This window comes from Pan paniscus, chromosome 18 (genome assembly GCF_029289425.2).
Source record: "Pan paniscus chromosome 18, NHGRI_mPanPan1-v2.0_pri, whole genome shotgun sequence".
Taxonomy (NCBI): Eukaryota; Metazoa; Chordata; class Mammalia; order Primates; family Hominidae; genus Pan; species Pan paniscus.
Genome location: NC_073267.2, coordinates 12437699 through 12465231, shown reverse-complemented (window position 1 = coordinate 12465231; position 27533 = coordinate 12437699). Strand labels below are relative to the sequence as shown.

Sequence of the window (27533 nt, the reverse complement as noted above, 5' to 3'; positions counted from 1 at the left end):
AGAGAAGGATGTGTAGTTCATTATTTGAGTCAGCTGATTGTGTTGACATTTTCTTAGGGGTGGGTGGGTGGGGAGTGAAAATCTGGAAAGGGAAGGCATTTCATTTAGAACACATTGTATTTTTTCTTGTGAATATAAGATGAAAATCTTTTATTCAATAGCAATACAGGTCTCGCATAAATGAAGTTCTAATTTTCATAACAGTTGTTAAGTTCTCTGTAAATCTGACAGTCACTTAATACCAACTTTAAAATGGACATTGTTAAGTATGATTCAGTGAGGTCTTCAGGTATAATAATAGGCTATAACCAAAACTTCCTATTAAGCAGAGGCAAACTCTGCCGGGTGTGGTGGCACACACCGATAATCCCAGCACTTTGGGAAGCTGAGGCAGGTGGATCGCTTTTTTTGTTTGTTTTTTGAGACAGAGTCGCGCTTTGTCGCTCAGGCTGGAGTGCAGTGGCGCGATCTCGGCTCATTGCAGGCTCCGCCTCCTGGTTTCACGCCATTCTCCTGCCTCAGCCTCCTGAGTAGCTGGCAATACAGACGCCCGCACACCACGCCCGGCTAATTTTTTGTATTTTCAGTAGAGACAGGGTTTCACCGTGTTAGCCAGGATGGTCTCAATCTCCTGGTCTCGTGATCCGCCCACCTCGGCCTCCCAAAGTGCTGGGATTACAGGCGTGAGCCACCGCGCCCGGCCTAACTTTTGTATTTTTAGTAGAGACGGGGGTTCCACCACGTTGGCCAGGCTGGTCTCGAACTCCTGACCTCACGTGATTCATCTGCCTCAGCCTCCCAAATTGCTGGGATTACAGGTGTGAGCCACTGCGCCTGGCCGGTATGTGTTTTTTTAATCCCTAAAGCTTGGTAGTTTAATATTAAATTCAAATTACTGTAGCCTAGGACTCTTTTGAAAACTACTTGACAGCTTCGTTTTTGACCTATCTCATTAGGCTGAGTTCTCTTTTATCTTTACAGTACAGATGTTTAAAATTAAAATACAGATCGGCCGGGCGCGGTGGTTCACGCCTGTAATCCCAGCACTTTGGGAGGCCGAGACGAGCGGATCACGAGGTCAGGAGATCGAGACCATCCTGTCTAACACGGTGTAAACCTCGTCTCTAATAACAATACAAAAAAAATTAGCCGGGCGTGATGGCGGGCGCCTCTAGTCCCAGCTACTCCGGAGACTGAGGCAGGAGAATGTTGTGAACCCGGGAGGCGGGCTTGCAGCAAGCCGACATCGCGCCACTGCACTCCAGCCTGGGCTACAGAGCAAGACTCCGTCTCAAAAAAAAGAAAAAAGAAAATTAAAATACAGATCTAGATCTGGATTTTGTTAGGTTTTTTTTTTTTTAACAATCTAAGGTTGTTCAGAAACATCTATTCTATGTATGTACTTCTTTAGTCTGTAATTTCTAGGCAGATTAGTTGCACCCTGTCTAGACTCCTTTCAGAAAAATACCAACAATATGTTTTTCTCTGTCTTGGGCTCCACATGGGTGAATTACAGGAAAGCTTAACAGGTACTCAGAGCAACATTTTTTCCTACTTCATGAAGGGCCTAAATGCGAACTCTTTAAAAGTATTTCTCGTTTGCTTTTGTTCTTTTCCCAGGTTTACCTAATGTGTAAGTGTAAGATGCAGTCGATGAAAAGTACTATGGGAATTCTTGAGCAAATCAGACCATTCAAAAGGAAACCACTTCACGTAATGGTGCATAAGGAAGCTAGACTCACCAAAATAACCCTGTTAGGTAAGCCGGATACACCATGGAATACGGCAATCCTCTGTTTAATTTGCAAACCCTTTGGCAGGGAGGAGGAAAGGATGGAAAAATTTGGGTGAAGGCTTTATATGACTAGTCAAACAAACGGTGAGTCATTGAAATTTTCCAGTTAACAATCCCTTCTGCCTGGGCAGAGCCTGGGCCCCAGCGCTTTATGAGCCACACTGCAGTTTTAATCCAGAATATCTCACGGTTTTATTGTTTCTTCCACGAAATGATTACATAAAATGAAATCAGCTTTGCAATCTGCACCGGCTTTGAAATGAAGGGCAAAATCTGGCTGGGGGTGAGGAGAAAGAAGGTGGAAAGAGAATAAGGTACGGAGACTGTGAGGCAGAGAACGCAGGAAAGGTGGTGAAAAGAGAGTACAAGAATTTTCGGGAGCTGAGTGTATTTTTCTTCCCCACGTTATAGATGCTGTCCGTTTTCCCCCAGCCTGTGTCCAGCAGGCCAGAGTGGACCCCTCCTATGGGCTAAAATACTCTCGGTCTTCGGCCCAGCCCAGAGCTGCACCAACCAGGGCCTGCCTCTGCCCCCCCCCCCCCCCACCAGGTGACAGGTGGGGCCGCCGAGCGGCCACCAGACCTCCGCCTCCTCGCGTTGCCTGCCGGGAGCCGGAGCCGCTTCCGGTTGCGCCCTGTCCCTGAACTTCGACTCCCGTCGGCCCCCGGGAAAAACGCAGCGGGGTAGCGCGGGCGCTGCCGGAACTTGTAGTTCCACCTCCCGCCGCGCTAAATAGCCGGAAACGGGGGCGGCCAGAACAGAGAACTACCGAGGCGAAGGTACGGGTGGCGGCGAGGGGTCAATCCGCGCCGCGCGTGGGGTTGGCTGTGAGGCCGTCGGAGGTGGTTGGGTGGGAGGAGATCCGCTCACACACACGAGGAGGAGGGTTGAGCCGCCGCCGCCGCCTCTGTCGTCGTCGCGAGTGTGGAGTCGGGACTGGAGCTGCTGCCGCGGCGACGCCGGGATCTTTGTCGCTAGCTCCCGGCCCTTCTGCCCCGCCGCCTTCCCTCGGTCAGCGTTGCCCACTCCTCCCCGGCCGGGCGCCCCTGCCTCCATTTCCCGCTCTCTGTCCACCACACACACGGCCCCCCCGATCATGGATCCGGGCAGTGGCGGCGGCGGCGGCGGCGGCGGCGGCGGCGGGAGCAGCAGCGGCGGCAGCAGCAGCGACTCGGCGCCTGACTGCTGGGACCAGGCGGACATGGAAGCCCCCGGGCCGGGCCCGTGCGGCGGCGGCGGCTCCCTGGCGGCGGCGGCCGAGGCCCAGCGGGAGAACCTCAGCGCGGCCTTCAGCCGGCAACTCAACGTCAACGCCAAGCCCTTCGTGCCCAACGTCCACGCCGCCGAGTTCGTGCCGTCCTTCCTGCGGGGCCCGGCAGCGCCGCCACCCCCAGCTGGCGGCGCCGCCAATAATCACGGAGCCGGCAGCGGCGCGGGAGGTCCTGCGGGTAAAGGCCCGGGACGCGGGGCAGCCCCGGGGACGCGGGAGGAAGTCAGGCCGGGCGCCGGAGCCCACATGGCGTAGGGGTGCGATCCGGGGGCGCGCGGCCCTGGGGCCGGGTCGGCACGTGGGGCGCTGACAGTGGCGCCGTCTGCCTGGGTGGGGCGCCCCGAGCCCGGGAGCCGGCCTTCGCGGGGCGGCCCGCGGCGGTGGCCGGGCGGGGAGCGGACAGCGGGCAGCGCGCCCAAAGACCCGGACCCGAGTGCCGCCCCTCCGCGCCCCTGCCCTGCTCTGGAGTCCGCAGTTACCCCCTTGAGATGGGAACCGTATGGGACGGAGTGGGGGCCGCGGCGGATCCCTGCCACGAGGCGCAGAATGAGGACAGATGGAGCCAGGAGTCATTTGGGTGGGCGTTTAGAGATCGCAGGAGTTGGGGAGGACAAACGGCCGAGTTTTCCTTTCACCTTAGGCCCAGCCGAGAGAGCGTCTTCTGCTGCGTTTTCTACTATTGAAACTGTAATTACGGTTTAAACTATCCGTGGCCCCCAACCGTCCTGAAGGAATCCCAAGATGCATTGCAGCCTTGTGATCGGGCAGAAACTTGGCTATCAATACCAAGATCTGTTTTACCCTTAGCATTGTGTACGCTTCTAAAGTTTACAAAGTGCCACAAAGTTAGGATTCCTCACTTAATGTGTGATAGGACACTATATTGATTTGTGTCTTTTTAAAGTGAAGCTTACACTTTTATCCTTTGTCAGCGACACGTTTAGAGAATTTTCATTGCTGTAAAATCGTTGACCTTATTCAGATTGCTTGGAATAACTCACTGTGTTCGTGCATCAGTAATTCAGTCTATTTCTTCAGACACTTGAGCATTTGTTGTAATTTAATAGTTCTCACGTGTCTTTCTGACCGTAGCTAGTAGACATACATTTTCTAATCCATAAAATTTCGAGTTAACTTTGGTTTTTAAACATCTTCCCGTACTTAGGGGTTGCTTAAGTCGTAGGTAGCATGCTTGCAGGTGCTGACGTTGTAGGAATATCCAATGAGTGAACTTATGTATTCTCATAATGGTGCTTATTTTGTGGTAGGTAGCTTGCTTTCAGGTACTGATTTTGTGGGAATGTCAAATGAGTGAACTTAAGTATTCTCTTCCTAATGCTGCTTATTTTAGGAACTATCAGTGTTTCCTTAAAGAGAAAATGAAAAAGGAAGGAAAAGGCTGAACGTCCTTTCATCATTTAGCCAGGACGTTAGTGGGGTGGGTCATGACATCCAGCGCATTTTAAGTGAGAACATATTGTTGATTTCTCTCTTTAAAGTTCTGTATTGTGGTGGTTCTTAGATAAGTGGACATTATAAAAGTGCTCCAGGAGTTTGGTTTCTACAGAAACTTTTGTCACCGTTTGCTCTTTCGTGGTAAAAGGATAGTGTCTGGAGAAACACTCTGATGACGCATGTACGTCAACACGGTTGATTTGGTGGTTTTGTTGACAGTGGCATTTATTTGTGTGGGTGGTTGATGTTTTCTTTTGAGGAGATCGAGCACTTTCAGGGTGGTACGGCCCTAAACAATGTTTTCCTCTTGAATAAGGAAGCTTAGCTTGTAATTCTTGACTTACATCAAGCCATTTTGACTGCCTAACCTAGTTCACTTCTCAGCTCCTAAAAGTGCCCATTCCCTACCTTACTTTGCAGATTCCGTTTATCCAGCCATTTTCTTTCTTGGCTCTTCCTCCTTTCTGTGGAGCCACCAGCACCACTCTGACTAGACTCAGGACTCCATTTACAGCCTGTCCAGCGAGTCATCCGGGGATAACCAGCCTTGGTCTAGAATGGTCACTGTTGGTGACTAGGTATTACCTCTTATCCGGGCTTTCTCTCTTCCTGATAGTTGCTAATTTGTAGTTACACCTAATCTTTTTCTCTTTGACAGTGCTAGAAATTGGAGATAGGAAAACCTGTAGGGAAGTAGCTGTCAGTAAGAGAATCCGTACAGCATGGTCAGCTTTCTTGTTTGTAATCAAAAAACTATTTTGGTGTTACTGACTTTACCAATTGCTTGTACCAAAATGCCAGTTCATGTTTTTAAAAAATTGTCCTATATAGGATGTCTATTTGGAAAAGAACTGATTTTCTAAATTGAGGTCCAGGGTTATATTGAGACTGTTGGATTGCATGTTCCAGACTATTAAGTCCATAAAAAGCCAGCATCGGAGAACAATCAGTGCTTATAAAAAGCAGGGGGATAAATAGGAAATAACACCTGGATTGGAACTTACAAAGGGGGAACCAAAAAGTTTGCAAGGTTTTTTTGATAGCGAGGAAGTGGACAATAGGGCTAGCATGTTCTGTTCTTTAGTTAAGCCATAGCCGAAATTTGTGCTGGGTGTGTTTTTAAACTGCATGCCGGGAAAGCTGTTGAAGGAGCCTGGAGAGTCAGACCTTGGGATTCAGTATTGACCTTGGATCTCTTTGAAAACTAAAGAATATAGGTTCCTTAAGAAATAATTAAGTGGAACCCATTTAAGTGTAATTAAGTGTAATTCATTTAAGCACAGTTCTCTAGAGCCAAGTAAATTGGCCAAGAGATTCTCCTTAAAAAGTGAGGTTACCAAGTGAATAAAAATATAGAAGACAAGGCTTAATGTATGTTAGCACAAGCATTTTATCTGATAGGATGTATTTAAGTTGCAATTTGCACCTAGTTTTTTTTATTGTTAGATAAGAAACTGGTTTAGTAATTTTAGGGTTACTTGAACTTTTTAGAACAGCCAGAGCTTCTAAAGTAATGATATGGTGTTCTTTGCATCATCCCACCTTTAATGCTTCTCAGAACTCACTGCCATTAAGAAACAAGCATGGAATAAAACCAGCAGCCCTCAGTACTTACTTGGAGGAGGCACTGTCTCCAAAACTTAGCAGATTGTATTGTGGAACTTGAATTTTAAAGAGAAACATTCTGTTTTGTAGTGTTCAGTATTTGCTGAATGCCTTATTTATTGGAGGAGGAGGTTTTTTTTGTTTGTTTTTTGTTTTTTGTTTTGAGACGGAGTCTTGCTCTGTTGCCCAGGCTGGAGTGCAATGGCACGATCTCGGCTGACTACAACCTCCTCCTCCCAGGTTCAAGCAATTCTCCTGCCTCAGCCTCCCGAGTAGCTGGGATTACAGGCACCTGCCATCATGCCCAGCTATTTTGTGTGTGTGTGTTTTTGCAGGGATGGGGTTTCACTGTGTTGGCTAGGCTGGTCTTGAACTCCTGACCTCAGGTGATCTGCCCGCCTTGGCCTCCCAAAGTGCCGGGATTATAGGTCTGAGCCACCGCACCTGGCCTTTTTTTTTTTTTTTTTTTTAAATGATTGACATTTAACTTACACACTGTAAAATTCACCCTTTTCAACTGTACAAGCTGGGCGCATTGGCTCACACTTATAAACCCAACACTCTGGGAGGCTGAGGTGAGAGGATTGCCTGAGGCCTCCATAAAACATAGTGAGACTGAGACCCTGTCTCCACAAAAAAAAAAACAAAAAAACTACAGCTGGGTGCAGTGGCTCATGCCTGTAATCCCAGCACTTTGGGAGGCCGAGGTGGACGGATCACCTGAGGTCAGGAGTTCGAGACCAGCCTGGCCAACGTGGCGAAACCTGTCTCTATTAAAAATATAAAAATTAGCCAGGCATAGTGGTGGGCGCCCATAGTCCCAGCTACTGGGAAGGCTGAGGCAGGAGAATCACTTGAACCTGGGAGGCGGAGGTTGCAGTGAGCAGAGATCACACCACTGCACTCTAGCCTGGGCGACATTGACACTCTGTCTCAAAAAAAAAAAAAAAAAAAAAAAAAAATAGCTGGGTGTGGTGTCACAAACCTGTAGTCCCAGCTACTTGGGAGGTTGAGGTGGGAGGATCTCTTGAGCCCAGGAGCTGGAGTCTGCAGTGAGCTATGATGGCACCATTGCACTCAGCCTGGGTGACCAAATGAGACACTGTCCAAAAAGAAAAGTAAAGTGTACATACAGTTCAGTGGCTTTTAATATATTTGTAAGGTTATGCAACCATCACCACTTGGCAGATGCTTTTTAGAGTATTCTCAGTTTTAAGCCGGAACATCTCAGAAGTGACCTCTTCAGGGCCACCAGAGTAGAGAGGATTCCAAATCAAAGTAATGGTTGTTTAATCCAGAAAGGCCCTTACACTTTATTAATATGTTAAATTCTATCTGTTGAGGTAGATAATAGATAAGATTCTGTATTTGAGAATGTGTTTTTGAGACTGAAGTGCCTGCAAGAACAGTGCTCATATAAAGGTGTTTTTAGGCTTCAGTGGGACAGCAGATGGGGTAGAGGAGAGGCCCCACAGTATCTCTGAGTATCACAGTAGTAAACACTGCCTTTCATTACTTCTCCTGCCATGGCTGACCTTTTTGCCTCTTGTTTCATGGTTTTACACGTATGAATGGCTTGAGACTGAGGATTTAGGGAAGCAGCGAAGGCATCATCTAGGGATGTGCTGTGCCAAGTTGAGCAGTTGTTTAAACTGTTAGAATTTTTTGACTGGTATAAAAACCCTCTTTGGAGCAGGTATTACATAGTGCTGTCAGTACATATCTTATTGCATTCTTCTGTTCTTTATTTTTTTACCTTTTCTGAAGTTGCACAGCATGAAAAGACAGCAATTTCAGTTTGAACAAGTTAAGGAAGTAATGTAGACAACAAAGTTTAAGCCTTGATTTGCTTGCTTTGGTTTGCTGGGGAAGAAATGTCTGAAAGTGTTCAGATAGTCTTTTCTTTCTGGTTGAAGAGAAAGGAATGAAAAAGAGATTTGATAACCTTCTGGGTTGAGTTAGCAGTATTGGAATGGAATTTTTTTCCAGAAATGCGAATTTCTGGTTTTGCTCAGATATATGTACTAGCGACTCATTAACAAACGTTTACCAGTCCACTGAATGAAAGATGCTATGCTAGGCACTTGAAATAACACCAAGATGAATAAATTGTGGTCCTGAAGGAATCTAGAAAGGGATCAGATGCCCAGTGTACTCTAGTGGAAGTCACAGTGTGGTAAGTGAGCCCTGCATACAGTGTAGAGAAGGCTTTCAAAGCCGAGAACAGCAATCCCTTACGTAAAATCTCTCAGTCTTGTCACTCTCATAAAACTAAAGATTTATCTATTATCTGCTCACTGTTCTTTGCGAATGCCTTGTGTGTATTTTTTTTTCTGGCCTCCTGGGCCAGAGTTGCAGCCAAAGCCTGATCACCAAGGTTGTGTGTATTTTAAAAAACTTTTTACTTATTATTTTTTAGAGACCGGATCTTACTTTGTCACCCAAGCTGGAGTATAATGGTGTGATTATAGCTCATCGTAAGTTCAAATCCCTGGGCTCAAGTGATCTTTCACCTCAGCCTCCTGAGTAGCTAGGACTATAGGCACCCACCATGATGCCTGGCTAAGTTTTTTTGTTTGTTTTTGTTTTTTGAGATGGAGTTTCGCTCTGTCACAGGCTGGAGTGCAGTGGCCCTAATTCGGCTCACCGTAACCTCTGCCTCCCCAAGTTCAAGCGATTGTTCTGCCTCAGCTTCACAAGTAGCTGAGATTACAGGTGCCCGCCACCATGCCCAGCTAATTTTTGTATTTTTCGTAGAGATGAGGTTTCACCATGTTGCCCAGGCTGGTCTCGAACTCTTGACCTCAAGTGATCCACCCGTCTCGGCCTCCCAAAATGCTGGGATTACAGGCGAGAGCCACTGTGCCTGGCCAAGTTTTGTATTTTTAAGTTTGTCGAGAGTGCTGAAGGTAGAGCACTGGTTATCTTTTTACAGTACTTGTCTATTTCGTATTAAACAGCAGTGAGTTCAGTTACTATGAGTCTGGCTAGTGTGTCTGTTGGGGCATGTTTAGAATTTCATCATTCTACCCTTGGTTTTAAAATATCTTCGGGAGACAAGAATTTGGCTACTAGTTGAAGGATCTGAGGTCCTCAGAACAATCAAGAAAACTGACAGTTTTTAGCTGTTGATTGTTGATTCATTTCAAGGCTTAGAAGTTTCTGCCTTGTTTTCAGTAGAGTTTAACAAAGTGAGCCGAGGCTGTAGATTTATATGGCTCCTTCGTAAATGGCTTTGTTCTAAGGAAACCTAGTTGTTACAGTACTCTAAGTTGAACCAGTTTCCCATCATAATTCTACTTTCAAAGAGAGAAGAACACTTAATAAGGCTTTCCCGAGCACCTGACCTAACAGTGGTGACACTCACTTCCAAACCACATTCCCACTAGGTAATTGTATGTCGCTTCACTTGAAAAAAAAAAAAAGCGCATTCTACAGAATGTCACTGGGTAATTTCCTGGTTGAATATTTCTGTAGAACTCCAGTATGTTACCATACTACTTGTCCATTGCCTTTAGGTGGTTAATTTTGGTAGCAGAAAAATGTTTCGGTTATTTTTTTATTTTTGACATGGAGTCTCCCTTTGTTGCCCCGGCGGCAGTGCAATGGCGTGATCTCGGCTCACTGCAACCTCCACCTCCCGGGTTCAAGCGATTCTCCTGCCTCAGTCTCCTGAGTAGCTGGGATGACACCGCCATGCCTGGCTAATTTTTGTATTTTTAGTAGAGACAGGGTTTCACCATGTTGGCCAGGATGGTCTTGGTGGCTACTGACCTCAAGTGAGCCACCCACCTCGGCCTCCCAAAGTGCTGGGATTACAGGTGTGAGCCACCGCACCCGGCCGTTTCTGTTATTTTTGTACTTTTTTGAGGGTATCTGAAATGGTTTTGGTTTGTGTATTTTAAATGTTATTTAAATGGTGTTTTGTTTCTTTTTTGTTTTTGAGATGAATCTCTCTATGTCGCCCAGGCTGGAGTGGCACGATCTTGGCTCACTGCAACCTCTGCCTTCCTGGTTCAAGCGATTCTCCTGCCTCAGCCTCCCAAGTAGCTGGGATTACACGTGTGCACCACCATCCCCGGCTAATTTTTGTATTTTTAGTAGAGATGGGGCTTTGCCATGCTGGCCAGGCTGGTATCGAACTCCTGACCTCAAGTGATCTGCCCGCTTCAGCCTCCCAAAGTGCTGGGATTACATGTGTGAGCCACCGCGCCTGGCCTCAAATTGTTTTTGAAGTAGTTAGGATGTAGCTCATAAGACTGTCTTACAGGGTTGTTTGAAAAACATAATGGAATTTTAGTTACTCTATGCAAAGTCTGATCAGGTTGATAATGTGGCATTGCTTTTGTGTCCGAATAAAGAGGTTCTTAGAATGTTAGTGCTGGATACGACCCTAGCAGTTGTACAGCCTCTTCATTTTCAGATAAAGGAACTGGAGCCTTAGAAATGCTAAGTAAATGCCTAAGGTCACTCACAGAGTTAATGACACCATTGAGTCTAGAATGCAGATTTGCCACCTGCTAGTTTAGTGCTTGATCTGCCACATCATGCTGTTTAATAACAGGGGGCGGGAAGGGCATGACTGGAGCTAATTACTACAACTAGCGTGTAGTTTTCTGAGAGTGGCCCTGGCATTTGCGTAATGTTTCATTCTTAAAGGTTTTTGAAATTATTTTGGGGCTTTGAAGTGCTTGCTGTAATAAATTTATTGAGCATTTACCACCCCTTATCAGTTATTTAGTCTTCACAACATTCTCTTGAGGTTAGGTACTGTTGACCCATTTTACAGATGAGAAAATAAAGGCTCAGTAAAGCTAAATAACTTAGGTCAGTCATATTCATGAGAGGAGTGAGGCTTGGAATCGAGGTCATTTCAAAGTTTATTCTAGTAGTGACTGCTAGTGCTTTCCTTGTGATTTTGTATTAAAGTAGACTGAGACTCTCCAGAAACTGGACCTGTGAGCTTGGACCACGGCATTTCTCTGTGTTCTGTCTCAGTAGTAGCAGAATGACATTTGTCATAAGTAGGCAGTGCTCTGATTTAAAGCAATATTTTGAAATTACTTCTTTTTACATTTTAGCAAGTGTTGATGTAAAATACTTTAAAACAGCTCTCTTCACCACTGTCTGTACCGAGCCTTTTTATTTTTAGAGTGTTAGGTAATTAAGGCAAAACCATCCACATTGTTTTATGTGTTCTGTAGACTTCTTTCTGGTGTTTGCTTTTACTGTTTTTCAGTATTGTCTACGGGAAAAAAAAAAAAAAACCTCAGCTTGCAAATTTTTGTTCAGAGATGGGATCGTTCTTTGTTGTTGGAGGGATTTACATTAAAAAAATTCAAGAAATATTGTCTCATGTGATCTTACCAGATAAGTGCCTATTATTAAGACTTGTTGGCTGCTGGATTTATTATCTTAGCCTAATTTTCTTTCTGAGTTAAATGAATCTTGCTTTTTTATCGTTACCACCCTGGCATAATCCAATGGGAATATAGTATGAACCACATAGTTAATTTAAAATTTTCTTTCTTTAATTTTGTTTTTTGAGACAGGGTCTCACATTGTTGCCCAGGCTGGAGTTCAGTGGCACAATCATAGCTCACTGTGGCCTCAACCTCCTGGGCTTAAGTGATTCTTCTGCCTCAGCCTCCTAAATAGCTGGGACTACAGTTGTATGCCTCCACGCCTGGCTCATTTTTACATTTTTTTTTTTTTGTAGAGACAGAGCATCACTGTGTTGCCCTGGCTGGTCTTGAACTCTTGGCCTCAAGCAACCCTCTTAGCTTGGCCTCCCAAAGTGCTGGGTTTATAGGCGGGAACCACCACAGCTGGCCCAACATCTCCTGAGTGTAGTGTTTCCCTAACCCCTTCTTAGAAAGTTGGCACATTTAAAATTGTTTTCACTCTCTTGAGCCCTAATGGAAATGCAGTGAATGTACAGATGGAGGCTTAGGGGTCCTGGTCAGAAAAGGGAAGTGAGGCCAGGTGTGGTGGCTCATGCCTGAACCCAGGAGGTGGAGGTTGCAGTGAGCCCAGATTGTGCCACTGCACTCCAGCCTGGGCGACAGAGTGAGACTCCATTTCAAAGAGAAAAAAGAAAAGTGAAAAAATGAAGTGATGTGACTGGAAGGAACCAGTGTGAAAATCAAAGGAAAACACAGTAATTCAGTAAAAATTGATTGTGTATTTATTCTATACAATACATCATGCCAACTTGTTGAGACTACTGAAGTAGAGAAAAAAGTCATCCACCCACAGTTCATTCTGGAAGTCTATAATCTAGGGAACAAGAACTAAGATACATGTGTACCTATAATTTATTTATTTATTTACTTACTTATTTTTGAGACAGAGTCTCGCTCTTGTCGCCCAGGCTGGAGTGCAGTGACTCAGTGATCTCAGCTCACTGCAACCTCCACCTCCCCGGTTCAAGCCATTCTCCCACCACAGCCTCCTGAGTAGCTGGGATTACAGGTGTGTGCCAGCAGACCCGGCTAATTTTTAATTTTTTAGTAGAGACGGGGTTTCACCACGTTGGCCAGGCTGGTCTCAAATTCCTGACCTCAAGTTATCTGCCCGCCTTGGCCTCCCAAAGTGCTGGGATTACAGGTACAGGTGTGAGCCACTGCACCCGGTCCCCATGTGTGCCTCTAATTTAAAGAGGTGTCATGTCCTAGGGGAGTGATCATTAGCCCTTCAGGGTAGGGGATGGACAGGGAATGGGATAGAAATGGGGGATTAGGTAGGCAAGTGTGTACTACAATTAAGGAGAATCCTTGACCTAGAACTGTTATCCAAAGTGTAGTCGAAAACCACATGTGGCTATTTAAATTTATTAAAATTAAATTTAAAATTCAATTCCTCAGTCATAATAGCCATGTTTCCAGTGCTTAATAACCACATGTGGCTGGTGACTATCATGTCACAGCACAGACATAAAACATTTCCATCACTACAGAAACTTGGACAGAATTTTGTCAGACATATTTCTTACTTTCATGCAATGTGAGACACTTCTGTGACAGCTCCGAAGTTGTATTTTTCTTTAATGAACACCCATTTGGCTAACAAAACTAGTTTCACTCAGGATGCCTGTGTTTTGTTGTTATTGTTTGATACAGGGTCTTACTCTGTCACCCAGGCTGGAGTGCAGTGGTGTGATCACCGCTCACTGCAGCCTCCACCTCCCAGGTTCCAGTGATTCTCCTGCGTGGGACTACAGGCCTGTGCCACTATACCCGGCTGATTTTTTAATTTTTTGTAAGGATGAAGTCTCCTTGTGTTTCCCGGGCTGGTCTCAAACTCCTGGCCTCAAGTGATCCTCCTGCCTTGCTTCCCAGAGTGTTGGTTTTACAGGCATGAGCCACTACACCCAGCTTCAAGATTAGTTTTGTATCTAAAGCAGTATGAATTTAAATTGCTGATTTATGAAATACATGCATCAAGCACTTTTTAAGACTTAGCCAAACATTTGTGTTTAAAACATGTAACTTGAATCAAAACGTAGCTTTTTTTTTTTTTTACCTGCCATGATGTCTGTGGCCTTGACTGACGTATGCTGTGTGGATATGCTGGCCAAGTAGGATTCTCCATATTCAAGTCCTTTGACCCATGATCATAGCTTTAAAAAAAAATTGTACACTCTTTTAAAAAATTGAAGCAAAATCCACATAACATAAAACTGGCTGGGCGCAGTGGCTCACACTTATAATCCCAGCACTTTAGGAGGCCAAGGCGGGCGGATCACAAGGTCAGGAGATCGAGACCATCCTGGCCAACATGGTGAAACCCCATCTCTACTAAAAATACAAAAAATTACCCAGGCGTGGTGGCGCGCACCTGTAGTCCCAGCTACTCGGGAGGCTGAGGCAGGGGAATCGCTTGAACCCAGGAGTCGGAGGTTGCAGTGAGCCGAGATTGCACCACTGCACTCCAGCCTGGCAACAGAGCAAGACTCAAAATAAATAAATAAAATAAAATAAAATAAAATGAGTCAGGAATGATGTTGGTGTTGAGGTTGGCATACGTATCAAGGACAGTAACTACCATGGCTCCCGAAGTGTTGCCAAAACCTCAGATGTGTGGCCTTCTGGCCAAGCGTCTGCGATTTCATATGTTTGGAGCATTCATGGTATCCCTGGGGGTTGCAGCTTTGTATGAGTTTGGTGTGGGTGAACCAAGAAAGAAGGCATATGCAGATTTCTGCAGAAATTATGAGATTTTGAGCAGATGAGGAAGGCTGGTATCTTTCAGTTTAAAGTAATCTTGGAATATAAAGAATTTCTTCAGGTTGAATTACCTAGAAGTTTGTCACTGACTCGTGTTCCTGAACTATGACACATGAATATGTGCGCTAATAGTTCGTCTTGATAAACAATTAACAAACAAATAAATAAAACCATTTTAAAGTGAACAATTCAGTGGCATTTAGTACATTCACACTGTGTTGTACAACCAGCAATTCTATGTAGTTCTAAAACATTTCCTTTTTTTTTGGAGACAGGGTCTCACACCGTGGTCCAGGTTGGAGTGCAGTGGTGCGATCTTGGTTCACTGCAGCCTCCCTCCACCTCCCGGGTTCAAGTGATCCTCCCACCTCAGCCTCCCAAGTAGCTGGCACTACAGACATGTGCCACCACACCCAGCTAATTTTTATTTTATTTAATTTTTTTGAGACAGAGTCTCACTGTTATGCCCAGGCTGGAGTGCAATGGTGCAATCTTGGCTCACTGCAACCTCCGCCTCGCAGGTTCAAGATTGCCAGATTCTCCTGGCTCAGCCTCCTGAGTAGCTGGGATTATAGGCACCTGTCATCACCCTGGCTAATTCTTGTATTTTAGTAGAGACGGGGTTTCACCATGTTGGCCAGGCTGGTCTCAAACTCCTGACCTCATGTGCTCTGCCTGCCTCAGCCTCCCAAAGTGCTGGGATTATAGTCATGAGCCACCGTGCCTGGCTTGAAACTGGATTGATAGTTAAAATTTGATTATGGTGAAGCAACACAAACACCACATATTCTATGATTCCACTGATACGAAGTATTCAGAAGAGGTAAATCCACAGAGACAGAAAACAGACATACTGATGGCTGCCAGAAGCTAGGAGAGAGTATGGGCAGTAACTGCTAAATGAATACGGGTTTCCTTTTGGGGTGATTAAAATGTCTTGGAAGCCGGGCACGGTGGCTCACACGTGTAATCCCGGCACTTTGGGAGGCTGAGGTGGGTGGATTGCTTGAGCTCAGGAGTTGGAGACCAGTCTGGGGAACCTATTGAAACCCCATCTCTATAAAAAATTTAAGGCCAGGTGTGGTGGCTCATGACTGTAATCCCGGGACTTTGGGAGGCTGAGGCAGGCAGATCACATGAGGTCAGGAGTTTGAGACCAGCCTGGCAACATCGTGAAACCCCCGTCTCTACTAAAACTACAAAAATTAGCTGGGTGTGGTGGCACACGCCTATAGTCCCAGCTACTCGGGACTTAAAGCAGGAGAATCGCTTGAACCCGGGAGGCGGAGGTTGCAGTGAGCCGAGACTGCGATAGTGCACTCCAACCTGGGCGACAGAGCGAGACTCCATCTCTAAAAAAAAAAAAAAAAAAAGATCCAGTTCCAGTTTATCATCTGTATCACAGGCAGTACTGGTGTTCTGCTGTTCTCTGGTAAAGTCTTCACTTCATGTTTTAAAATTTGTGGTAATGTACCAAGTATCACAGCCAAGTCATTAATCTTCCTTTATTATAAATTATACTATTAGTTTTGCCTCTTTTTTTTTTTTTTTTGAGACAGAGTCCTGCTCTGTCTGTTTTTGAGACAGAGTCGTGTCACCCAGGCTGGAGTGCAGTGGTGCGATCTCGGCTCACTGCCAGCTCCGCCTCCCGGGTTCATGCCATTCTTCTGCCTCGGCCTCCCGAGTAGCTGGGATTACAGGTGCCCGCCACCAAGCCCGGCTAATTTTTTGTATTTTTAGTAGAGACGGGGTTTCACCATGTTAGCCAGGATGGTCTCGATCTCCTGACCTTGTGATCCACCTGCCTCGGCCTCCCAAAGTGCTGGGATTATAGGCATGAGCCACCGTGCCTGGCTTTTTTTTTTTTTAAGATGGAGTTTCGCTCTTGTTGCCCAGGCTGGAGTGCGATGGTGCAATCTCAGCTCACTGCAACCTCTGCCTCCCGGGTAGCCTCCTGCCTCAGCCTCCCAAGTAGCTGGGATTACAGGCACAAGACACCGTGCCCGGCAAATTTTTGTGTTTTTAGTAGAGTTGGGGTTTCCTCATATTAGTCAGACTGGTCTCAAACTCCTGACCTCAGGTGATCCGCCCGCCTCCACCTCCAAAAGTGCTGGGATTACAGATGTGAGCCACCATGCCCAGCCTAGTTTTTCCTCCTTTTTTTTGAGACAGGGTCTCACTCTTTCACCCAGGCTAGAGTGCAGTGGTGCAATCTTGGCTCACTGCGACCTCTGCTACCTGGGCTCAAGCGATTCTCCTGCCTCAGTTTCCTGAGTAGCTGGGACTACAAGCATGAGCCACCATGTCCAGCCTAATTTATATATATATTTTTGTGTGTGTGTGTGTGTGGAGATGGGGTTTCACCATGTTGCCCAGGCTGGTCTCAAACTTAGTTTTTCCTTGTAATTTGGGGCATGGCAGTTGCACTCAGTGGTAAACCCTGAAAGCTTTCCCACTTAGAAAAAATTGTTCCATTTTTAAATAGTTAATAAAAGTGTGTTTCTAAACATAGAGATAACACTGGAAAATTTGAAACTGTAATTTCATTCCTTGAGAGGGTTCTAACTTCCTTTACTAGCAGCTGTGAACCATGCAGGATGTGAGAAATTACACCCTAATCATCTATTTCCTAGCCATGAACAGTTCAACCTCGGAAAATTCTAAGCCCAGGCTCATTAGTAGCCAGTAAAATCTGGATGTTATGTGAGTCATGAATAAGACCAGAGTAGAATGAACAAGTAAAGGTTTACTGTGTATGTATGAAGATAGGGTAGAAATATATCGGTTTTATTTTTATTTTTTGAGACAGGGTGTCACTCTCTCGCCCAGGCTGGAGTGCAGTGGTGTAGTCAGGACTCATTGCAACCTTGACCCTCCCAGGCTCAGCCCCCTGAGCAGCTGGGACTGCAGGCGCATGCCGCCACTCCCGACAGTTTTTTGTTTTTTGTTTTTCTTTTTTTGGTACAGGTGGGGTTTTGCCATGTTGCCCAGGCTGGTCTCAAACTCTTGGCATCCTCCCACCTTGGACTCCCAGAGGTTTAGGACTACAGGTGTGAGCCACCATGCCCAACCCATTTGCAACTTACAATCCATTGTAAGTTGAGGAGCCATCTGTATTGTAAATCTAATAGTTGGTGCCAGGAACTAAGTGGTCAGGTGTAAGTACTGTTTTGTTTTGAAAAGCTGTTACAGTTAGTGATACACTTGAGAGTGGTGAGGAAGCCCACCACACCCGTCATTTTCCTGCCTTAAGATACGCAGTACATCATAACTGTGTGTCCGTCAGAGCTTAGTTTACTTGTACACTGATTTTCAGCAGGGACTATCTGAGGAAGGGGAAGATGGCACTTGCATAACTTGGAAATGCCTGCAGTTGATTCTGATGTGCCTGTATGTTAGATGGTAGTGATTACAGGATCTGTTTCCTAGGGCTTTTGGTGGGAATGAGCTAGCAGTCGGCACTTAGGGCTCAATAAAAATTAGTTAAAGCAAGTTGCTACCCCCTCCATCCCCCACTCCCTACACAATATGGATTTGTGAGTACTTTTATCCTTGTCTGGCCCATAATAGATACTCAATACATATATATATGTATTCATTTTTATTAATTTTTTTTTTTTTTTGAGACGGAGTTTCATTCTTGTCCAAGCTGGAGTGCAGTGATGTGATCTTGGCTCACTGCAACCTCCACCTCCCGGGTTCAAGCGATTCTCCTGCCTTGGCCTCCCAAGTAGCTGGGATTACAGGTGTATGCCACACCCCACTAATTTTTTTGTATTTTCAGTAGAGACAGGGTTTTGCCATGTTGGCCGGGCTGGTCTTGAACTCCCGAACTCAAATGATCCCCCTGCTTCGGCCTCCCAAAGTGTTGGGATTACAGGTGTGAGCCACCGTGCCTGGCTGATACTCAATACATATTGATAGGATTGAGTTGGAGTAGTTACATAGCAGATGGAGACACATTTGTTGAATATGCCAGGAGTTCTTTAACTGACACTAAACAAATTATTCTCCCATTTCCTCCCATAAATTCCTCAACAATCCTCTCAGGTAGATGGTATATCATTTCCACAATTTCAGTGGAATAAGTGCATTCACAGCTTGTAATAAGCCAGGAGTTAAACCTAGGAGTCAGCTCAGTGCCAGGCTCTGAGAAGTACCCCATGCAGTCACCTCCTTCTTAGGGTGGCCTGTGAACTTGATACTCTCAGTACTGCCTGGCTTCCTCTGAAAACTGAGTAATTTTTCCTTACCTTATCCTTAAACTTTTCTTAAAAATGGAAAAGCAAAAAAAAAGTTAATCTGTATTGTGTTGAAGTACAGTTTCTGCCTCCTTCCAAACCAGGTTCAAATGTGTTTCCCCCCTGTTTGTTAATGTCCTGCTCATCCCACAGCTTGGGGTCATCTTAGACCTTTTACTCTCCCTTTCTCCCAACTCCTGTCAGGTGTAGCCCCCATCCCCTCCTAGTTGTATTGCTTGGTTGTCTCCATGGCATGCTTTCTTGCAGTGGTGATGTGGGTCTTCCTGCCTGTGGGGTCTTGCCCACTCTAGTTCATGTAGTTTAAGCTGCAAGAAAAAGATCTTCCTAAGTGACAATCTGAGCCTGTCACTTAAAAAAAAAAAAAAACAATTTGGTTGTCCTTTACCTGTCAGGGACAGGAAATTACTTTACTCAACATTTGATGCTATTGAAGGTTGGGCCCAAAACACTTTCTCTTGACTCTTACAGGTATTGATCCTTTCCCGGCAATGATTTTACAGGTTACAAATTCATTATTTTTTCATACTTGCTGTGCATGATTCATATTTAATTCTTTAGTATCGTTTTCTGTCGTGGAGATTCTTTAAAGCAGGGGCACGTTCATAGTGGAGTAGAATTTAGGTTTGTCTGTATCTGACAAACTAAAATCCAAAAAGCAGACTTAGATATTTGGTTATTAGTATGTATTTCTCCTACATCTCTTGCAGTAATGTCATAAGTAAATTTGCAGTGTGGCAACTGGAAACTGGATTATTGCTTGGTTTTAGAGCTCTAGTATAGGAAAAAACTGGCATCATTGGAATCACCTTTTCTGCAGATGTTTTTAATGACTTATATATATTTCAGGACTTTATACACATGTCATTTATCTTATAGGTATCTAATTTATTCAGGGATTTTGATAACATGAGTATGGAATATTAAAAAGGGCTAATCACAGGCTGGATGCGGTGGCTCAAGCCTGTAATCCCAGCACTTTGGGAGGCCGAGGTGGGCAGAACACCTGAGGTCGTAGTTCAAAACCAGCCTGACCAACGTGGCGAAACCCCGTCTCTACTAAAAATACAAAATTAGCCGGGCATGGTGGCATGCACCTGTGATCCCAGGTACTCAGGAGGCTGAGGCAGGAGAATCGCTTGAACCGGGGAGATGGAGGTTGCGGTAAGCCGAGATCGTGCCATTGCACTCCAACTCCAGCCTGGGCAACAAGAGTGAAACTCAGTCTCAAAAAAAAAAAAAAAAAAAAAGGGCTAATCACAGCTTTCTTGGGCTGGGTTACCAAGAGAGAATCACGGGAAGTAGATGTGTATTTGTTGAGCACATCTCTAATTTGATCTGTGCTGAGCTGCAAATTACTTTGACAGTATCTGTGAAGAAGAGGTTTATAAAGCAAATCAAAAGAATAAGCATGTTTTTATGAATACATTGAAACTACTGAAAATGTTTCAAAATTGGCTGTAATTAGTAGAATTTTGAAAAGTAGGTTAAGCAGAGACTTCTAATTTGAAGGCCTGAGTTAGCTGCCATTGATCTGGGGTTATTGATTGAGGCTTGTGTCGTGTTATTGAACTTCTGTTTTTACTGCATATTAAAAGATAAGTGAAATGGATGGATAAGTATCAATTTTTAATAGAACTTATTTCTGTTAAACAGCACCTGTGGAATCCTCTCAAGAGGAACAGTCATTGTGTGAAGGTAATGATGTACTCTTTGAAAGTCTACTTGAGAAAACATTAGGTTGTCTATGGTGTGTAAAGCTAGATACTGTTTTGTAAATATATATTATATTTCAATCTCTTGTCTAGGTTCAAATTCAGCTGTTAGCATGGAACTTTCAGAACCTATTGGTAAGAAAATTTCTGACCATATTAATACAGTAATATGAAACTCTTTCACTCTCAAGATTTAAGGTGCATTATGTAAGTGTTACGATTATTGTAATGCCTACATTTAAGACACATTGAGTCTTCGCTATTAGTATTTAGAAAGTAGAACAAACTAGGCACTAACACTGCCTTGATAAACTTAATGATTGCAAATAAAATTGAGTGGAGGAATGGTCAAGTCAATTTAAATACCTGTACATGTTCTGTTTTCTTTTTTTGAGACGGAGTCTCGCTCTGTCGCCCAGGCTGGAGTGTAATGGTGCAGTCTTGGCTCACTGCAACCTCCGCCTCCCAGGTTCAAGTGCTTCTCCTGCCTCAGCTTCTTGAGTAGCTGGGATTACAGGCGCGCACCACCACACCTGGCAAATTTTTGTATTTTTAGTAGAGGCGGGGTTTCACCATGTTGATCAGGATGGTCTCGAACTCCTGACCTCGTGATCCACCCACCTCGGCCTCCGAAAGTGCTGGGATTACAGGTGTGAGCCACCATGCTCGGCCACACGTTCTGTTTTCTTGGTGAAAAATGTTCTTCCTTTTTATAACTTTATCCTTAAGGGTTTCATGTTCCCAGCGTGATTAAAGTTGATGCCAAAGTTTTATTACTTTAAGAGGAAAAAGAAAATATTTCCTAAATCCTTTCATATTTCTCGTGTGTCACGATTTTAAACTTTCCTTTTTTTCTTACTATCAGGGTGTCTCAACACTGGAATAACTAGGCTGTTGGGAATGTTAGAACTCTTGTTTACATTTTGTTTGCCATTATGAAAATGAAGCTTTGCTAAAATAGCAATGTCAGCCTGTGAGTCAGTGCCCGCTGATCTGATACCAGCAGTGAGTCTGCCTTGAAAGCTGTCACCCATTTCTGCTATGAAAGAGGTTTTCCTGCTTATGTGTCACTAGGCATTAGGAAATGGAACTACATATGCAAACTTCCAGTTGTTATTTTAAAGCTAGTGTATTTTAAAGTATAGATTATAAGTCTTTTTCAGAATACTAAGTTAAAATGTCTTTCTTCAGTAGAAAATGGAGAGACAGAAATGTCTCCAGAAGAATCATGGGAGCACAAAGAAGAAATAAGTGAAGCAGAGCCAGGGGGTGGTTCCTTGGGAGATGGAAGGCCGCCAGAGGAAAGTGCCCATGAAATGATGGAGGAGGAAGAGGAAATCCCAAAACCTAAGTCTGTGGTTGCACCGCCAGGTGCTCCTAAGAAAGAGCATGTAAATGTAGTATTCATTGGGCACGTAGGTAAGCTGCTCTCACAGCAATTAAAGTTACTGGATACATAAAACATAGAACATCCTTTTTAGCTACTTGGAGATGTTTAGTGAAACTGAAGCAAATTAATTGAAAATGTCTTGATTTTTAACTTGCTGGGTTTTTTTAGCTGGCAAAAAATTGCAAGTACTTTTTTCCTGAAGTTTAGGCAAATGAATAATTCTGTAACGGCGTAGATGCTGGAAGAAAAACTTCAGTATATTGTACGTAACATATAATTAGTCTATTGACCATTGATGGTAGTTCAGCATAGTATTATATATCAGTATCTTAGAAAATGTGCCCTTTTTTATGTGAACCTCAGTTAACTTGTTAATTTTAATGGGATTGACCTTACCAGATAATTTTGTGTGAAGCAGGAAATCAATAATTTGGAGTAACTTCTGGATGCTTGCCAGGTTGCTGGTTTAGCAAAAAACAAAAGAACAAATTTATTTAATTTACTCAGATATTCTCTAATTATCTGGCCTATCCCCAGAATTGTGAGAAAAAAAATACAGAATTATGTGTCTTTCATTTCAGCTATCTCTGCCTTCCCCCCAGATATGAAACACTGTACCCCTTCTTTTAGTAGCAAGAACTCTTTTGAAAGTGTAAAGGAGCGGCTGGGCACTGTGGCTGGCGCCTGTAATCCCAGCACTTTGGGAGGCCAAGGCGGGCACATCACGAGGTCAGGAGTTCAAGACCAGCCTGGCCAACATGGTGAAACCCCGTCTCTACTAAAAATACAAAAATTAGCCAGGTGTGGTGGCATGAGCCTGTAATCCCAGCTACTCCGGAGGCTGAGGCAGGAGAATTGCTTGAACCCAGAAGGTGGAGGTTGCAGTGAGCTGAGATCGCACCACTGCACTCCAGCTCTGGGCAACGGAGCAAGATTCCGTCTCGGGGGGAAAAAAAGGTGTAAAGGAGCACATACCTCATTTGCTGTAAGTGAAAGGAAAAGCACCTGAATCTAGTTCACAGTTCTTCAGCTGCTTTTGCTCTTGGAAACTTCTCTTGGGGAATTTATAGTCTGTTGCCGCTGTGCTTTCGGAGTAATCTGTTAAAAAATTCTTTATCAGTAAAGTGTTTTTAAGTGTGTGTTTTTTTTTTTTTTTTTGAGACGGAGTTTCACTCTTGTCGCCCAGGCTGGAGTGCAATGGCGTGATCTCAGCTCAGTGCAACCTCTGCTTCCCGAGTTCACGCGAATCTCCTGCCTCAGCTTCCCAAGTAGCTGGGATTACAGGCGGCCACCACCACGCCTAGCTAATTTTTGTATTTTTGGTAGAAACGGGGTTTCACCATGTTGGCCAGGCTGGTCTCGAACTCCTGACCTCAGGTCATCTGCCCTCGCTGGCCTCCCAAAGCGCTGGAATTACAGGCGTGAGCCACCGAGCCCAGCCTTGAGGCTCATTTTCAAAAGGAGAAGGGTAATGAACTAGGATTTATGCCCCAAATTCATATGGAAGATTTAATTATGTATGTTAAAGGGTGCTGTTGTTTGCATGTTTAGCCATTGGTTTTTGGTTTTAACCTATGGTTTGCATGTTGATGTTACTTTTAGATGCTGGCAAGTCAACCATTGGAGGACAAATAATGTAAGTCTGTATCTTTTGTTAAATAACAGAGTTAAATTGATGTAATGAATTTTAGGCATTGTAAACCTTCGTACAGTCACACAAAGGAGATAAAACAGGTCCCCCAAAGAAAAATTAAAAATAAAATTACTGGGACACAATACTGATGTTAAGAAGTGATTTTTGGCCTGGTGTGGTGGAACACACCTATAATCCCAGCATTTTGAGAGGCTAAGGTGGGAGGATCACTTGACTTGAGGTCTGGAGTTTGAAACCAGCCTGGGCAAGACAGTGAGACTCTGTCTCTACTTTAATTTTTTTAAAAGTAGTAGTTTTTGTAATGTGATTATTACTAGTGTTAAATGTGTTTCTGAAAGCTTTTTACATTTTTTAAAAATAAAAAATGAACACAGAACTCTAGATTATGGGAAACTTGGTCTCCTTTGCATGTAACATACATGGGAATAATGACAACCAGCTCTTGAATCTGGTGAATGGAGGAACTGTTTTTGCCTCATTCATCAGCTCCTTAAATGTATATGGATTTAATAAAAGACAGGTAGACTAGCTAAAATGCTAAGATAATTTTTTGATCGTATTTTAGAAATTTCCTAGGTATGAAATGACCGTGGCTGGCCTTCAGTAATGCATTTTAGTATTGACAAATCTTGATAACTAAAAAGTCCTAAATTTTTAATTGCTTCTCTAAATTAGACCCATTTCTTTGAACTGTGTCATCAGAGGACCTATAGGGCTTGCCATCATCTTGCCTAGTTAAATTTTTTTTTTTTTTTTTTTTTTTTTTTGAGATAGGGTCTCATTCTGTCACCAAGGCTGGAGTGCAGTGGCATGATTTTGGCTCACTGCAGCCTCGACCTCCTGGACTCAAGCAATCCTTCCACCTCAGCCTCCCAAGCAGGTGGGATCACAGGTGCATGCGACCAAGCCTGGCTAATTTTTCTGTTTTTTTGTAGAGGTGGTGTTTCATCATATTGCCCAGGTTGGTCTTGACCTCTTGGGGTCAAGTGGTCTGCCCACCTCTACTGCCTCCCAAAGTGCTGGCATACAGGTGTGATTAACCACACCTGGCTGATCATCATTGGTAATCTTGCCAGTTACTTTTGAACATTTCCACAACAGAGACCCTAAGACAGGCTGTTAAACAGGGGTCCTTCCCCAGGTCTCTGTGGTTGAAGTGTCACAGCCATATGATGTTATGTTTCAGGACAGTGTATATTTTTTGCTGATGGGCTGTAAGTTTTGGTGGCGTCACACTGGGTTTCTACATGCAAATGCTTAGGTGCACTGCACTGTAGATGTCTACGTGGAGAACACAGATGAAAGCTATAGGGAAAGGAGAGCTTTGAATTGGATTGAGTCAAGGAAGTATGCATTACTAACGAACTATTTTGAAATTATTGTCTCATTTTGACAAGTAATAAGACTTACTTGCCTAGACAACATTGTTGCAATTTTTTTTTCTTTTCTATAGTACCTACATTTACATTTACTTGTTATTTTATTTTTAAATTTACTTGGCTGGGCATGGTGGCTCATATCTGTAATCCTAGCATTTTGGGAGGCCAAGGCGGAAGGATCATTTGAGCCCAGGCTTCAAGAAGAGCCAGGACAATATAGTGAGACCCTCATTTCTATAAAAAATAAAAATAAAACTATATTTATTTTAAGAGACAGGGTCTCGCTGTGTTGCCCAGGCCAGAGGGTATTGGCTATTTATAGGGGGGATCATAGCGCACTATAGCTTCAAATTCCTGTGCTCAACTGATCCTCCTACCTCAGCCTCCCAAGTAGCTGGGACTACACGCTTGCACCACCATGCCCACCTTATATTTACTTAAAAAAAACAAACACAAAAAACAAAAACTACTATATGCTGAAATAATTTTAGATTTACGGAATGGTTGCAAAAACAGTACAGGAAGTTCCCTTCATTCATCCTGCCCTGATGTTGACATCTTACAACCATAGTCATTCATCAAAACTTCCTTATTACTGGTGAAATTAGTCATGATTACTTGGTTAAGGTGTCATCTGTCAAGATTGTCCACTATAAGGTTATTGTTTTCCCTTTTCTTTTTTTTTTTTTTTTTTTTTTTTTTTGAGACAGAATCTCTATCGCCCAGGCTGGAGTGCAGTGGTGCGATCTTGGCTCACTGCAACCTCCGCCTCCCGGGTTCAAATGATTCTCCTGCCTCAGCCTCCCAAGTAGCTGGGATTACAGGCATGCACCACCACGTCTGGCTAATTTTTTTGTATTTTTAGTAGAGATGAGGTTTCACCATGTTGGTCAGGCTGGTCTTGAACTCCTGACCTTGTGATCTGCCTGCTTTGGCCTCGCAAAGTGCTGGGATTATAGGCCTGAGCCACCACGCCTGGCCATTTTTTATTTTTTTTATTTTTATTTTTTTTGAGAAAGGGTCTCCCTGTTGTTTAGGCTGGAGGGCAGTTGTGTAATCATGGCTCACTGCAGCCTCAACCTCATGGACTCAGGCAGTCCTCCCAACTCAGCTTCCCAAAGTGCTGAGATTACAGGCATGAGCCATCACACCTGGCCTGATTTTTTGTTTTTTTTTAGAGACAGGGCCTTACTCTTAAACACAGGCTAGAGTGCAGTGGTGGAATCATAGCTTACTGTAACCTCACACTCCTGGGCTCAGGTGATCCTCTCACTTCAGCCTCCCAAGTAGCTAGGAATACAGGCATGCATCACCACACCAGGCCAATTTTTTAATATTTATGTGGAGATGGTCTCACTGTGTTGCACTGGCTGGTCTCAAACTCCTGGCCTCAAGGGATCCTCCCACCTCGGCCTCCCAAAGTGCTGGGATTACGGGCATGAGCCACCACACCAGGCCACTTTGTCTGTTAATTCGAGACTGTAAATATCCTTTTTCCACTTACACTTTCCATAATTTTAGCATCCACCAGTGGTTCCTTTACTTTAACTATTTTCTGGCCAGGCGTGGTGGTTCTCATGCCAGTATTCCCAGCACTTTGGGAGGCTGAGGCTGGCAGATCACTTGAGGTCAGGAGTTCGAGACCAGCCTGACCATGGTGAAACCCAGTCTCTACTAAAAATACAAAAACTTAGCCAGGCATGGTGGCACACGCCTGTAATCCCAGCTACTTGAGAGGCTGAGACAGGAGAATCGCTTGAACCCAGGAGGAGGAAGTTGCAGTGAGCTGAGATCACGCCACTGCACTCTACCCTAGGCGACAGAGCGAGACCCTGTCTCAAAAAAAAAAAAAAAAAAAATATGGCCTGGCGTGGTGGCTCACGCCTGTAATCCCAGCACTTTGGGAGGCCGAGGCAGGTGGATCACCCAAGGTCAGGAGTTCAAGACCAGCCTGGCCAACGTAATGAAACCCCATCTTTACTACAAGTACAAAAATTAGCCGGGTTTGGTGGTGGGTGCCTGTAATCCCAGCTACTCAGGAGGCTGAGGCAGGAGAATCACTTGAACCCAGGAGGCAGAGGTTGCAGTGAGCCGAGATTGTGCCATTGCACTCCAGGTGGATGACAAGAGCGAAACTCTGTCTCAAAAAAAAAAATATATATATATATATGTAATATATATATATGTAATATATATGTAATATATATATTTCATATAAAAATGTGTAATATATTTTATATAAAAATATGTTATATGTTATATATATATTTTATATTTTTTAGACAGACACACATATAAAATAACTATTTTCTGACATTGAAATTCTCGACAATTTTCACGTTTTCCTAATTCCACTGAGTAATTTGTGAGTAATTGTTTACTTTTTTTTTTCTTTAAATGTTTTCAGGTATTTGACTGGAATGGTTGATAAAAGGACGCTTGAAAAGTATGAAAGAGAAGCTAAAGAGAAAAACAGAGAAACTTGGTATAGTAAACTTTTATGACACTTATAAATTACTTTTAAGGAGACGATGCCCACTTAGTGCTTTTGGAGCCTGTTAAAATATAAATTGTTGAAGTCTAAAATCGTATCACAACAAAGGAAATTTCCCCTCTCCTCATAATATACAGTAGATGAGTTCCTGATGCTTTAATAACTTACACAGAGAAATTTGGGAACAATCCATATATCTGGTGATAGACTTGTTGAAAATACTATAAACCATCCATTTAATTGGGTGATTTTGCAACCACTGAAAACTTACATTTACATAATTTATAGT

General features: G+C 44.0%; 1 protein-coding gene and 1 pseudogene across 4 annotated transcripts in view; both read left to right on the top strand.

Moving 5' to 3' along the window:
• Window positions 1–2588: 2588 nt before the first annotated feature.
• Window positions 2589–27533, top strand: part of GSPT1 (G1 to S phase transition 1) — a 42998-nt gene continuing 18053 nt past the window's right edge. Inside the window, exons 1-6 of one of the 4 annotated variants that reach the window (XM_034939804.4) lie at window positions 2589–3243; window positions 20269–20310; window positions 20421–20462; window positions 21522–21746; window positions 23320–23353; window positions 27158–27235. In XM_034939804.4, coding sequence (XP_034795695.2) covers window positions 2892–3243; window positions 20269–20310; window positions 20421–20462; window positions 21522–21746; window positions 23320–23353; window positions 27158–27235 — 773 coding nt within the window. In that variant the 5' untranslated portion in view covers window positions 2589–2891. Of the gene's footprint in view, window positions 3244–3412; window positions 3643–20268; window positions 20311–20420; window positions 20463–21518; window positions 21747–23319; window positions 23354–27157; window positions 27236–27533 lie in introns of those variants that run through there. The other 3 variants (XM_055099463.3, XM_055099464.2, XM_055099465.2) reach the window with 3 other exon arrangements.
• On the top strand, window positions 3663–14500 carry LOC129394174 (cytochrome c oxidase subunit 6C-like; annotated as a pseudogene).